We start from the raw sequence: 13,748 nt of genomic DNA on the forward strand, positions 1-13,748 counted from the left end.
AAATTGGCTTCCTATCGCTGGCAGGAGTGAGCAACAATTTTCATACCTACTCTACTCACGTGTTATAGACTTTTTTACACTACTTATTATTCTTTTAAAATACAAAAACAACATTATATGCATAAAAGTTGCATTTATTTAGGCCCAGTTAAGTCCAAAAATTTATAGTTGTAGAGCTTTTTCTTCATGAAAGCTTCATAGGATCACACTTAGGTACACAGTTCAAATACCGAGAAGATTTTCTACTTATAGAAAACGTGATCAATGATTTGCTGATTGCTTTCAAGATATTTGGGGTTTTTTTATGAAAAATCATAAAAAATAGTAATAAAATAGCGAAAGAATCAACAATAAACAGTTCTTAGCCCCTGCAATTTAAATACTACTTATTTCTCTTCAAACTCTCCATCACTTTGCCCATCGTCCTCTCGCCATTAGTATCAGAGAACTTGTGAATCACCAGTCCTTGGTTGCTCATATAAATTGGGTGGGGTTTCAGTGGAACCTCAAAGTCTTTCAGGATTCACAATCAGTCGTTTCATTTGGATTTTCATTTAGAAAATGTCGAAATTTTTTATCCTTTTCGTGGTCGCAGCGGTCGCAGTGTCGTGCATTAAGGGTAGGTTTTATTAAATAGATTAACCGAGAAGTTGGAGTAAATTTTGAAAAAGATTGAATTATTTTGATCAATATTTCCGTATCGTTGTCTAAGTACCTATTTTGTCCCGGAAACATTTCTTTTTTTCACTTCTGATGTAGTGGACAACAAACCTATATGTTGGTCAAATATGTATTGCCAATTACAACTACAACAATTGTAATTGTTAATATGAATCAACTGAATTAAATCAACTAACTTATGTTTTGCTTATGATAGTAATTTAAATATTGTTTTATTTTAATTTCATGTGCAGCTGATGAAGAGCCGAACAACCCCCCGAATTTCCCCAACAATGGACTGTAAGTACCTACATAGAACTATGCTTATAAATGTCGGCCGTTTGTTGTAGTGGTTCGGAAACGGACTATTATGCCGAGAGGTTCCCGGTTCGATTTCCGGCCGGGCAGGAATTGAAATTATGCATTTTAATTTCTGTGACGGGTCTGGGTGTTACTATGTATAATATGTATGTATTTACAAAAAAAAGTATTTAAGTATGTTTATATCCGTTGTCTAATACCCATAGTACAAGCTTTGTTTAGTTTGGGACTAGAAGCGTAGTGTAAAATATCCAAGGATATGTATTTATTTAAATGTAGAGTTACCTTAACTTGTACATTATAACTTTACTAGCTTTTCGTCCGCGGCTTTGCCCGCGTTGAATTTTGTCTGTCACAAAAATACATTATCGCGCGCGTCCCTGTAAACCCGGGATAAAAACTATCCTATGTCCTTTCCCGGGGCTCAAACTAAATCTATGCCAAATTTCATCAAAATCGGTTCAGTGGTTTAGGCGTGAAAGCAAGACAGACAGAGTTACTTTCGCATTTATAATATTAGTATAGATTTCTTTTATGTTTTGCATATGGTACTATCAAAAAAGGTCTGGGTTGCAATGCTTTTAAGTCATTCGTAACACGGACACCCGTATCAAACCTATGTACTCGTAGAACCAATACAGCATTGAATCTATGCTCAAAGGACATCATCCACGTTTCATATATTTTTGGTCCAAAATCAAAAGTGCCGGCCAACAAAAAAAAGTGCTGTATTCTGACAGAATACGTCTGCCTTAGCATTTGTTACTATGGTATCAAAGCCGTAGCTCCACTGTGCGTCGAGTATTTGAGATCTAAAAGTCATCGACTATTCATACATTTTTTGTTCAAAATCAAAAGTGTCGGCCAATAAAAAAAAAAGTGCTGTATTCTGACAGAATACGTCCGCCTTAGCATTTGTTACTATGACAACAAAGCTGTAGCACCACTGTGCGTCGTAGTATTTGAGCTCAAAGTCAGTCGTTTCATATATTTTTAGAACTCAAATACTACGATGCACAGTGGTGCTACAGCTTTGGTGCCATAGTAATAAATGCTAAGGCGGACGTATTCTATCAGAATACAGCACTTTTATTTTTTGGCCGGCACTTTTGATTTTGGACCAAAATGGATGATGTCCTTTGAATTGAGTTTCATTTTTCATTCTTACTTACACGCTACGTGCTTCATATACGGGTTTATCCTTTAATTTCAATGAGTTGTAGGGAAGGAAGAATTGTATCATGGTTAAACTATGCATTAACTGACCCATATAATTGTTTACTGCGTAGATCCACTTGCTAGCAATTACAACTAATAGTCAGCCAACATAGTTGTTAAAAGCTATTTAGATATAATTTTCCTTCAATAGAATATTTTTTGCTATTGAACGTCTTTAAAGACCATTAATGTGTACCAATTCTATAAAAAATACCTTGACCTATTCTTGATATGGAAAGTTTTTAAAATATAAAATTAGCCTTTCATTTTAATGTTTCAGATTGAATCCATTCAATTTTGGTAACGGATTTGGTCAGCCCTTTGCACCTTTGGTAAGTAACTTTTCTTCCTATTTAGGTCTTATTTCCCATAAAAAATTGATGCTGAAACCACTTGCAACTTGTATTAGTCTAAATTAATGAAATACTAGTGGGACTCCTGCTCACACTACGGGACCGATGATCTGGTGAGGGTCGCGGGAGGTAGAAAGGTCTTTGTAAAGCAGTGGACGTCATTCGGCTGAAACAAACGAATAAAAGATTATACCCGTTTTCACCATCAATCCCAAATTTTTAAGTGACCCTTATGAAATCAAAATGCCTGTTATGTGTTACCATAGGGATCTCTTAAAAATTAGGGATTCATGGTAAAAACGGGCATAAGGCTAAGTTGCACCATTTAATTTTGACTGTAAATTTGACAATAACCGGTGGTTTTTGCGTGCAATTTGACAGAATTTCCCAGAAACCCAGCCTAAAGGATCATATACATATTTACAGGCCATGCTAAACCCGGACTACATCAAGAACATGAAACCCGGCCCAGGCCAGGTGGTATCAGGGGCTTCGGTCAGCTCCTCGTCTTCCTCGGAGACCGTCAACGGGGTCACCAAGAGGAAGAGCTTTGGCCGCGTGGTCACCAATGACGACGGAAAAGTCACTGACGTCTCTTTCTAAATGATGATGATTAAAAGCGAAATGTATTGGGATCTATAATTAAATGGTGTATCAGAGAAGCATTATCTCGTTATTTATTAAATCCACTACAAGTGTAGCGCTTTACTGAGAAGCTTCGGTGAAGCGGTAAGGAAGGGGTGACATGTGACGTAACAGAGCTGACGTTTGATGTCACAAAAAGTTCCGTAGCGCATCGCTCTACTACCTACTTAGATAAGTGCTATGTAATCAAGACCATGGAATCAGGCACCTCCTCATCCTCAGACCGTCAACGGAGTGACCAAAAGGAAGAGCTCTGGTCGCGTAAAGGTCATAGCACACTTATCAACCCGAATAGGGATCAACACCGTATCGCCTTTCGAGGCGTGTAGGTACGTTACAGTGCGGATAAGTGTTAGCACGGAGTTTCATACAAAAAATAATACTGACCGCCTCGAGTTGATACTATTACGATCCGTTTCCGGGTTGATAAATGTGCTTCGTCCTTTAATGGGAGAAAAAAATTAATGTGTCTTGGCACCTAAAATAAAAATACACATTTTAATGTTGCTTGCAACAATTTACGTAACACCACTGCATAAAGGTAATATTAATCTAGATTTTTAATTAAAATATTAATTACAAAGACGTTGTTTTTCCCCAACGCGCAACGGCCGAGTTAAGGAATGCTGTCCGAGATTAGCCCGACCAACAGTTTTCCTTAAAAATAGTTACCTATGTATTATTAACGTACTACTCTTGTTACTTACATAAAAATAAGGTCAAAATGCAATATATTATAATCTACATATAAATTGAATATTATGTATATGACTAAAAAGTTATAGCTGAAAGGGTCAATGGCCTAACCTAGCAAAATATTTTTGAAAATAACTATGGTAACTACCTGGCGGAGGGTACAGCGCTCCAGGCTGTATGTTTTTGAATGAATTAACATAGCTACTTCATGTACCTAAATGAAAAAATAAAAAACATGTTTTTGACAAACGTGACGTAAAACAGAAAACAGACAAATGACGACTCTTCACGGAGTGTCAGAGCGATCACGAAATGGTGAACTGTCAGACAGGCATATCCGACGTTGATGATTCCACAATGGCGCTTGTTCGAATGTCATTTTACTGACGCAAAACGCCTATTTTCGCGTTTTTCTATTTACTTTATAGATTAGTATCGAACGATGGCTATATTAGTGCAATATTAGCAAATGTTATTGTAATGTTTGCAAGTATGCGTGTCTTTTGTTATGTGCCTCTACCTGTATATTTAATTTCGATTCGAAATCGTCATCTCTGAAAACATTTTTCTATACATTAACTTATTATGTAGACGGATAATATACGAGACCCGAATAAATACTGAATTTAAAGCTAAGAAAACTGTACAGGGTGGCAATTTAGGATCTAAGCATTATAATTTCCCTAAAACACATCATAAATTTTTCGACTGTAATGAATGGATCTCTAAAATGTTTTTAAGAATTTTATGTAACTGCAATAAATTATTATAACTTTGCTTATAAAGAACAAAATGTTGTGAAAATTAAACAAACTATTTTGCAGGGAGCTAAACCTGGTTTGGTTATACTTAGATTAATACTCAATTCGCAAGTCACTTTTTTGTATAAGCAGTAACCAAAAATGATTTTAGTGTAAGTGTATGTTATCTGTGATGATAATACCTATAATTTGTAGACATTCTGAACTATTTATTAATTCAACTTTAAAGTAAACACTGCACATAAGACGCAAAAAATAAATAGTTACCCAGTTATAAAGGTGAAGGATCATGGCAATAATTTTATTGGAATTTAAAGTTACGCTGCTCGAAACTCATTGTAAAGCTGTGTTAAATAATAATACATGTTACAATCAAAACTCATAATCGCTCAAAACCACATTTGACTGCAAAAATCAGTCAAAAGTGGTTTTGACTGATGGCGTTGGTCAATATCACTTTTGACTGATTTTTGCAGTCAAAAGTGGTTTTGACCGATTATCAAATTTCACTGTAACATATTATATTTATTTGTCTTATTTTAGGAAAGACGTTATTTTTAACAAAAATTGCTATTTTTATAAAAAAAAATACGCCATTAGGTAATAAAAAACCCTCCCACCTATCAAATGGCAAAGTTTTTCCAAGTTTTCTTTGGGTTCCACAAACCAAGTAATGTATTGGTAGGAATACATTTTACATTAGGGGCACAAAAATGAAAAAATAAATTATAAATTCCAATACCTCCAAAAGATATAAATTTTGGAACAATTTCCTTTTTTTTTGCCTTTAACCTATTTACAAGTTCTTTCTTAGTAGGAATGAACTTTTGCTTAAAAGGTCGTGCTAAAAATAAAAGGATTAAATGATTATTGCATTCCAATTAATCTATTTATTAGAACTTGTTTTTTGTCACTGACATAGCCAAGTTTACAATATTTGCGTTTATTTATACATACGGATGTAGAGAGCACCTATATTCTATTGTTAAAAGATCGATGTTTAATTAGGTACTTACTACCAATAAGTTTATAAATTAAAAATACTTAAAGGGCAATAATAACGCTATTAATTGCTAATTACTGAAAAACGCGCCTTTTCCCTATTTACAGCTACAAGTTATTAAATAAAATATTTTCCTTCATCACGTATTTCTGACGCATGGAAAATCCAAAACGATTTAGATAAAATGAAATTACCTACATATTCTAACTGTAAACATTGCTTATTAAATCTAACTTAATGAAAACATAAGATAACCCTAGCACTGAAGTCGTTTCAGCGTACACTGTTCAGACGACAGCACATCAGAATATGAAAATCACCCTTATTACAATTCTATAAGATGCTACAGTGTTTATCTTGACTTGCCGTCGGTGTACAAAAGTGTCGACCTGTCACTAGGTAATGGGAACATAATACCCTTACGGGTTAGTGATACACATGATACACATTTGTGTATGCGATTTTGCATGACATATACGATTTGACATACATACTAATACAAAAACACCGCGCGATATAAGCTTTGCGTTCCGCGTGTCGCCGCACAGTGAGTCGTGAAACGCAGAAGGTCGCCCGTGTAGCAATCAAAGATAAATAAAACTATTTGTTTATTAAATTTTCGAGCAAAATGTCAAAATTCGCGTTGTTAGCCGTTCTCGCGGTCCTAGCCGTTGCCCAAGGTAAGCAAGCGGGTTTTGTGAAGCTAAACATAATTTGAATTTATTTACAATTTATATACGACGACTTATATCAGACGGTTTGTGCGTAAAATTTTACGAGGTTTTGATATAACAAGGAAATTCGAGCAGCACAAAATATCACAATATTTTTGTTTCTTTTTTTGTTTTTCACTTTTGTTATAATTATTTTACAGAGATTTAGATTGTCGCTCTAATTTGAGCATTATTAGCTCTTCTACTCTATTTTATTCCCAATGGTGTATTTTGTATATTGAAAAGCACTTTAACCCTTGAAAATATTTATCAAAACTTTAATACAACAATTAAAGTATTATAAATCAACACACCTATCGTTTGCTTATAATTTAAGCTTTGCCAATAAACATCTAATTAATTAATAACTTATGAGCAGTCTGAATTAATAATAATTTGGCATTGGATGCGTTAACTTGTGATTTATCGATTATGCTCTGAACTAGCATCTGAATTGCTAATATAATTTAAATTCTGTATTTACATAGAAGTAATAATACATGAAGATGTCATACAAGTAACCTTGTTTATAATAATAACATAATAGTAGCTTAGTAGCACATTTTTGTGGCATGGTAGTATTATCTCATATCAGGAAATTACAATAATGCAGTTATATTTTGTATCTGATGTTACTTTAACATGTAACATGACGTCTACTCAAAAGACAAAAAGAGATAAGTACTTACTAGAAATTCTAGGAAATGATTCAGTGACTATTCTTAATAAGCATAGAGTTTTCAATTAACTTTTAATTAAAAAATTAAAAGTACTTAAAATCTACGCTGTTTTGCAGGTAAAGATCTAATTTTACCTGCATCGGTCCAAGAGGACCGATTGGCGTTTTTATTTGACAAACTAATTAATTGCTTAGTGTCTTTTTTCATGGTCTTGAATAAATAAGATTAATGTCACCATATCTGCTAACATGCATGCATAGGCAGCATGGCCTTTGACCTTAATAGCCTGTGTCATTAGGAAAAAATAGAAAAAAAAATAGCATCCACTTCCAATTTAAAAAACATTCCATCCAAATAGAACACAAAAATGTCAGTTTTCAAAATTTCAAAATCGTATTCTTTTTTTTCTGTGAAAAGAGTTTGGAACATCTAGTCTCGGTTGCCAAGCACCTGCTAAGATTTTTTTTATTGAGAAAAGAGTTAGCAACATCTCGACTGCCAGGTACTCAGTGACTGGCCATATTTATTTCTTTCTTGGTTTATAAAAGCGCGATTGCGGAAACGCACATCCTTGAAGACGATGTCTGTTTGTTTTCAATTAGCGTCACGGCTCGACGCATGACATTTAAAATTTCCCGCCCTTTTTTATTAAGTTCAAACAAACGATTTGGTAAAAAAAATAAACATTTCTGATGAAATTATCCGATTGTATATAAATTAGGAATGTTGCCTCAAGAAATTATATTTTCAGAATGAAGCTAGGAATGTAACAAAAAATTGGTTGATAAAAGTAAGTTACGTTAAAACTGGTTAAAGCTATGTGGTAATACATAGTTACATATCTATTTGCTTCGCAGTTTATAAATTAGACTATCAAAATATTATTTTTGCACATTTTGTATTTGCATTACACGTTTAAAAGCTGTGTAGCATTTAACAAAACGTAACGATTCGTGAAAATAATGTACTAGACGATGTAAACTGACATTAATAGGTTTGTTGCCCCCTAAAAAAGTATTGTATAGCGCATATGAATTGATGATATTTCTTAAATACCTACCTAATAACGTGTTTGATCTGATCGTTTGATCGCCAAGTCGAGCGCGAAGCAAACACTGTTTCTTTTTCCAAAATAAAAGCACATAAAAGACAACATTAAAAATATTTAGAAAAAAATTAACATTTGTAAACCCGTTTTGATTTTAAACGCGACCATAAATATTTGTTTTATTAACGTAAAAGGGCTAGTTGAATATTCATGTCATAATGTAATCTTATTTATTATATTCTCATTATCTAAAGAACGCCATGAGACATATTTAAATCCTTTAGGACCCTGACAGTGTAATTCGTACCAAGTCTTTCTTAAAAAAAAATTCTAATTTTTTTACCTACCTCCTATTTCAGGCTACCCACAAAAAGAAGTCGAAATATCGGATGCTGCTTCAAATGGAGATTGGAATTTAGTCCACAAACTGTGAGTTCTTTTGACTTCTATTTTCTTATAACCATGACATTTGACTAAACTTTTGCCATTTTCAAACGCTCGGGGTATTAGCTAATTCATTAGTTAGTAACGACGCTCAGAACTCAAGCATAGATTCAAGCCTAAGTTGAATTTTAGTATAATTAGTTTTACAAATCACATCACAACACATTACATCTAAAATTTTTATTAATAACGTGAAAAGGTCAATTTTCTCAAATTTACATCAAAATAGGTCCCTACGAAATGATATTTTGTATCTTGAATGTATGTAAAATTTAAATTATTTTTTTCTGCGTTTTCAGGATCCAGCAAAGGTTCGAGAATCAAAGAAATCTCTGGGAGGTAATCTTGTTTGACACTTTGAAAGTACCTATTTTGAAATTAAAAAAAACTTATCACAAAGAAATTGATTTGAATATAAGAATGACTAACAATCGAATCATACTTACTTAATTTAGGACAAAGTTATTGTTCTAAAATACTTTAGCATTGAATTTATTGGATTAGATNATAATACATATTTTCAGCTCAGAGCATTTCTTAAACCTAATTAGCATACGTAAATAATCAATATTAAATATTAAATTCCACCTAAAAAAATGTTGAATGAAAATTTTATCACTTTGTATATTGGGGTGTGTCATACCCCACCTGGTACGGGACGTAACTTTTAGTCACCTCGTACACGGAGGGTTAAATCAGTAACAGTTACCCTTACCTATGAGGTATTTCTAAATAAGTTAAAACAAACAAGCCATAAATTTAGAAAAATGCTATTGTTCTACTATATTGAATTAAATTGAGTTTATACCCGCTTAAATGATACTAAATATATCAAAACAAGGATCTCATCAGTAATAACTGTCAGTTTTGCTGTTCTTCGATCTATTACTTGAACGATAAAACTGAAATGACACCCAGTATTAAGTAGCTACTTATACTTAATTCGTAATAAACATGTTAGGTATTATTTAACACGTGTCGTTTTACATAATGAAGTTTGTGATGTACACCAATCGGACGATTTGTGTGGTTGAATAAAATACACGAACAGCATTAATTTTATGATTTTCTTTCAACATCGGATCAGTTGGTTATTCATTTACTAAGTAGGTAGGTACTTCAATTCAAATATTTTCGTACATACATACCAGTTTTGTATAATAAGTATGTAGTTATGTACAAAAAATATTTATTACAAACTTTACATTAGTTTATGACAAGATGACGCTAAGAAAAATCTTCAAGGTTATATTGTAACAAGCTAAGCCTGCGACGCACGTCGTACGCCTGAAATACATACAATATAGTTGAATTTTCCCGTTTTTCTAACATTTTCATTGATGCAATTGGACGCTTGGACGTAGCGCGATGTTAATAGCTTCTAGTCTTTTTTTTTTCTTCGGGAAAATACATGAATTATACCCACCAGCTGCGAGGGCAGCTAGTGGGTTATGTGGGGTTTTCACTGCCTTGGGCAGGGCCTTCCCCACTAAAAACCTGACATTGCCCTCGGTAAGCCATATGAGTCGGGAACGCGGGACATCACTATCGGCGTTTTGCCTCAAGCATTCGTCCGCGTTCCCTGCTCGGCATTCGGCTCGCTTAGTGCGCAGTTCCAAGCCTGTAACCTTCGTTTCATGGGCTAGCTAAAACAAAATATTTTTTGCAAACCAGTATAACTTCTGAGAATAAGACTGCTCTACCATTGTTTGTTTGGTTGAGCTATCTTATTCAGCTTAATTTATAAGTAATCTATATATATAAAAGAAAGTCGTGTTAGTTACTCCACTTATAACTCAAGAACAGCTGAACCGATTTAGCTGAAAATTGTCAGGGAGGTAGTTTAGAGCCAGGAGAAGGACATAGGATACTTTTTATCCCGTTCGAAATTAAAAAAAAAGTTTGCTTATTTATTGCCTCTAAGGCGGAACAAAGTTCGCCGGGTGAGCTAGTGTTTAATAGATACTAACTTATTTTCAGCCAAGCTTAACAATCCCGACTGGCAACGTCCGGAGCCTGAAGCCCTTGGAAGGTGGCCACGTGTACGGCGAGTCTGAGTACACCTTCAGATCGGAATCCAACGTGAACGGCAAGAAGACGGAGAGCAAAGGAGGGCACCGCGTCGTCAACAAAGATGGCGTCGTCACCGAGTATGACATCGAACCCAAGTTTTAGAAACCTAATGATTAATTAACAATCTTAATAGCTCACCCTAAAAAAGCTGGCTTTTGAGACAAGATGAACTACACCAACGCATGCAGTGCAGGTCGCCATGCATCCATCGCCGGCGCGATCACGGCGTGATCATAGGCCATTGACAGATAGCGCGAACTGTCATGGGTCGCGTCAACTGTCATTGGCGTATGATTGGTGTTGGTGTGGTTGAAGCTTAAAGTTAATTCATCCAGGATTTTGAGCAATATTGGTAATTTTCGTTGGAGTTTAAAAAAGTATGAATACGTTGTTGAAGTATTAGTACTAAATGAATGGGAAAAGTTTTTGTGTGAATTGGTATAAAAGAGATTATTGATCATTTCCAGAGATCTGTCTCAAAATTCCTCCTGAATATTTTCACATCAGGTGGGATTATTCTTATAAACTCTACCTATACTACCAGATTAAGAACTAAATTAATTAAGGGTGAGCTATGCCTGGTTGATTAGAATAAGAGCTAACATCATCAGCTTGCTCTAACAAGAATATGTGTCATATTTATAGTAATATACAAGGGAGATTATTATTTAATTATAAGAACAGAAGTCACTCTGCATTTTAGAGAAGTCTTACAAGTTTTGTCCTTAAATATTCATAAAAGGTAAAGTCAACTTAAAGTTTCAAAAGTTAATGGATTAATTTCAAAATTAAGATTTTTCCTTGTCGATTAAAAAGTTACTAAGTGTACAAGTTAATTATGTGGATAAAATTCTTAATTAAAAGTAGAAACTGTGATTTAACATAGATATCGTGATTATAAGAACCAAATTAAAATATAACTGACGACTAAATGAGAAGTGTTTTCTTCATTTACCTACTAAGTAAGTATGTTTATCGTCAATGAATAGCATACTAGCAGTCAGTTTCAGCAATTTTTCATGTCGCATAACTCGAGTAAAGCAAGCCTTTTCTAATTTACAAGAAGTAAAATGGAGGATTTGGTCAACACTCTCCATGTAGGGCCAGACGACTTTAACCATAATCGACTTTCACGATATCCACGCAAAGAGTAAGGGTGGTACTATTCTTCTCTGGCACAACCACACCGATGTTGATATACAGACTTAATTGCTTCGCGAAGCTTTGTACCTGCCCCGAAACCAAGGGCAAGAACTAGCCTTGTCACTTATTGCTTATCTTATAAGTCTGATAAAATTATTTGCCTACTTGTGCTTGAGTCTATTTTACTTACTTGTTAAGAAAGCTCCTACAAGGTTTTACCAGCAACACAAGTTCTCGTGCCAACACTGCCGATATTATTATATTAGGTAAGCAAGCAGAGAGACTATAATGTAAACTCTACAATGAAACATAATGTTTAACAAAAATATTACTTACTTAAATCACCCTTTTTTTTCAGACAAATAACATAATTTGCTAGAAATCGCAAGCTTTTGAAACTCTACAATATAGAGCTAACTTCATGTTGTAACTAACTTTGACCCTAAGGTTGACTGGCAGAAAATGCCGAAAGGCATTAAGTCCGCCTTATGTACACCGTTCTATGTGCATATAAGTTTTAAATAAATAAATAAATAACTAACTTTTAACGCAAGCTGATGTTTTTTAGCCAAAACAAGTCCAAACTATTGGTGCGACTAATATAGCATCAATCTACGAGGTTACTTTTTTTGAGTCAATTAATTTTTTTCAGGAACTGTATTTCATGGTATCACCATTGATACCAGAGTAAACGTTCATAATCATCAGTGAAAGTCTTCCTGAAAAATACTTTATTTTAAACCCTAATAATGATGAACATAGCGGTCGAAATCAAAAGGTCGAAATCAAAGGAAATTTTCAGTAAATAACATGACGTAGCAAATACGGTGAGATGCGGCTACACAATGCGTGAATAATTTTTAAATATTTTTTCTTGGTTAATATAACGTCAAAAGTAGTTTCAGTCACTTACATATAAATCTAAAGTGTAATTTAGTTCTAATTTTGTTAGTCAGTAGTCATTTATTGAAGAAACATCATTGTACCTAATTCGTTTATTATAAAAATGATTCACGCGAGCGTAGCCGTTAAACAATGATAGCTTCAAATCAATTAACGAATTTAGACCATTAAATCTTGCTATATTCGATTGTCTTAAAGGTACCAAAACCCAATCAATTATGTGATGATGATTAATTAAAGTATATCGTGACCCGAGACGGGCGTAAACAAAAATTTTCCAGGTACCCTACCTCCAATTATCCTTTTAATACCTAACTCATTAAATTATACCTGTGCTTCTTCTTTAATGACGTCATTACGTAGGTACATCCGGTGCTAGACATGTGGAGATCTCAAAGACCGATAGCTAATGTGGCAGGCACGACTAGTTTGTTTTTGTCGGCGTCTTTAGACTTGTAGGTTTTATCTATGTTATCAATTTACAAATAGAAGAAAAATGTGCCTTAAAATATCAATCGTTTCAGCCAAATGACGTCCACTGCTGGACAAAGGCCTCCCCCAAGGTTTTCCACAATGAACGGTCCTGCGCTGCCCGAATCCAGGCTCTTCCCGCGACCTTTACCAGATCGTCGGTCCACCTAGTAGGAGGCCTGCCCACGCTACGTCTTCCAGCCCGTGGTCGCCACTCGAGAACTTTCCTGCCCCAACGGCCATCGTCTCTGCGAGTTATGTGCCCCGCCCACTGCCACTTGATTTTAGCAATTCTGGGAGCTATGTCGGTTAAAATATCAATATCAATAGGTAAAATATCAAGTTACTTCTTAATAGTTAAAATGTGACTGACTTTTCTGGCAAAATTAAAATAAGTAACTGGCTGGATGTGGACGGCAGTTGCCGGATCAATTTAGAAATATAGTGTTTATTATATCTCACGCAATAGAGATATATTACAGTCAAAGCTCATAATCGGTCAAAACCACTTTTGACTGGAAAAATCAGTCAAATCTCTGGGCAACAAAAATTTGTGTTTATATTAATTTCATAATCGTTTCGTTACGTCTTTTATTACTTCGCTATGTGAAACAAT

General features: G+C 34.5%; 2 protein-coding genes across 2 annotated transcripts; both read left to right on the forward strand.

The window, feature by feature from the left end:
• Positions 1–416: 416 nt before the first annotated feature.
• LOC114363585 (uncharacterized) lies at positions 417–3,217 on the forward strand. Its single transcript, XM_028319351.1, has 4 exons — positions 417–619; positions 915–960; positions 2,480–2,531; positions 2,979–3,217. The coding sequence occupies exons 1-4, from the start codon at positions 562–564 to the stop codon at positions 3,153–3,155; spliced, it is 333 nt and encodes a 110-aa protein (XP_028175152.1). The 5' UTR covers positions 417–561; the 3' UTR covers positions 3,156–3,217.
• Positions 3,218–6,194: 2,977 nt separating this feature from the next.
• Positions 6,195–11,511, forward strand: LOC114363584 (uncharacterized). The gene is made up of 4 exons (XM_028319350.1): positions 6,195–6,337; positions 8,458–8,527; positions 8,842–8,881; positions 10,523–11,511. The coding sequence occupies exons 1-4, from the start codon at positions 6,286–6,288 to the stop codon at positions 10,715–10,717; spliced, it is 357 nt and encodes a 118-aa protein (XP_028175151.1). The 5' UTR covers positions 6,195–6,285; the 3' UTR covers positions 10,718–11,511.
• The last annotated feature ends 2,237 nt before the right edge of the window (positions 11,512–13,748 follow it).

The sequence above is a fragment of the Ostrinia furnacalis genome, unplaced genomic scaffold, assembly GCF_004193835.3.
Source record: "Ostrinia furnacalis isolate ACB-3 unplaced genomic scaffold, ASM419383v2 OfSCF7173, whole genome shotgun sequence".
NCBI lineage: Eukaryota > Metazoa > Arthropoda > Insecta > Lepidoptera > Crambidae > Ostrinia > Ostrinia furnacalis.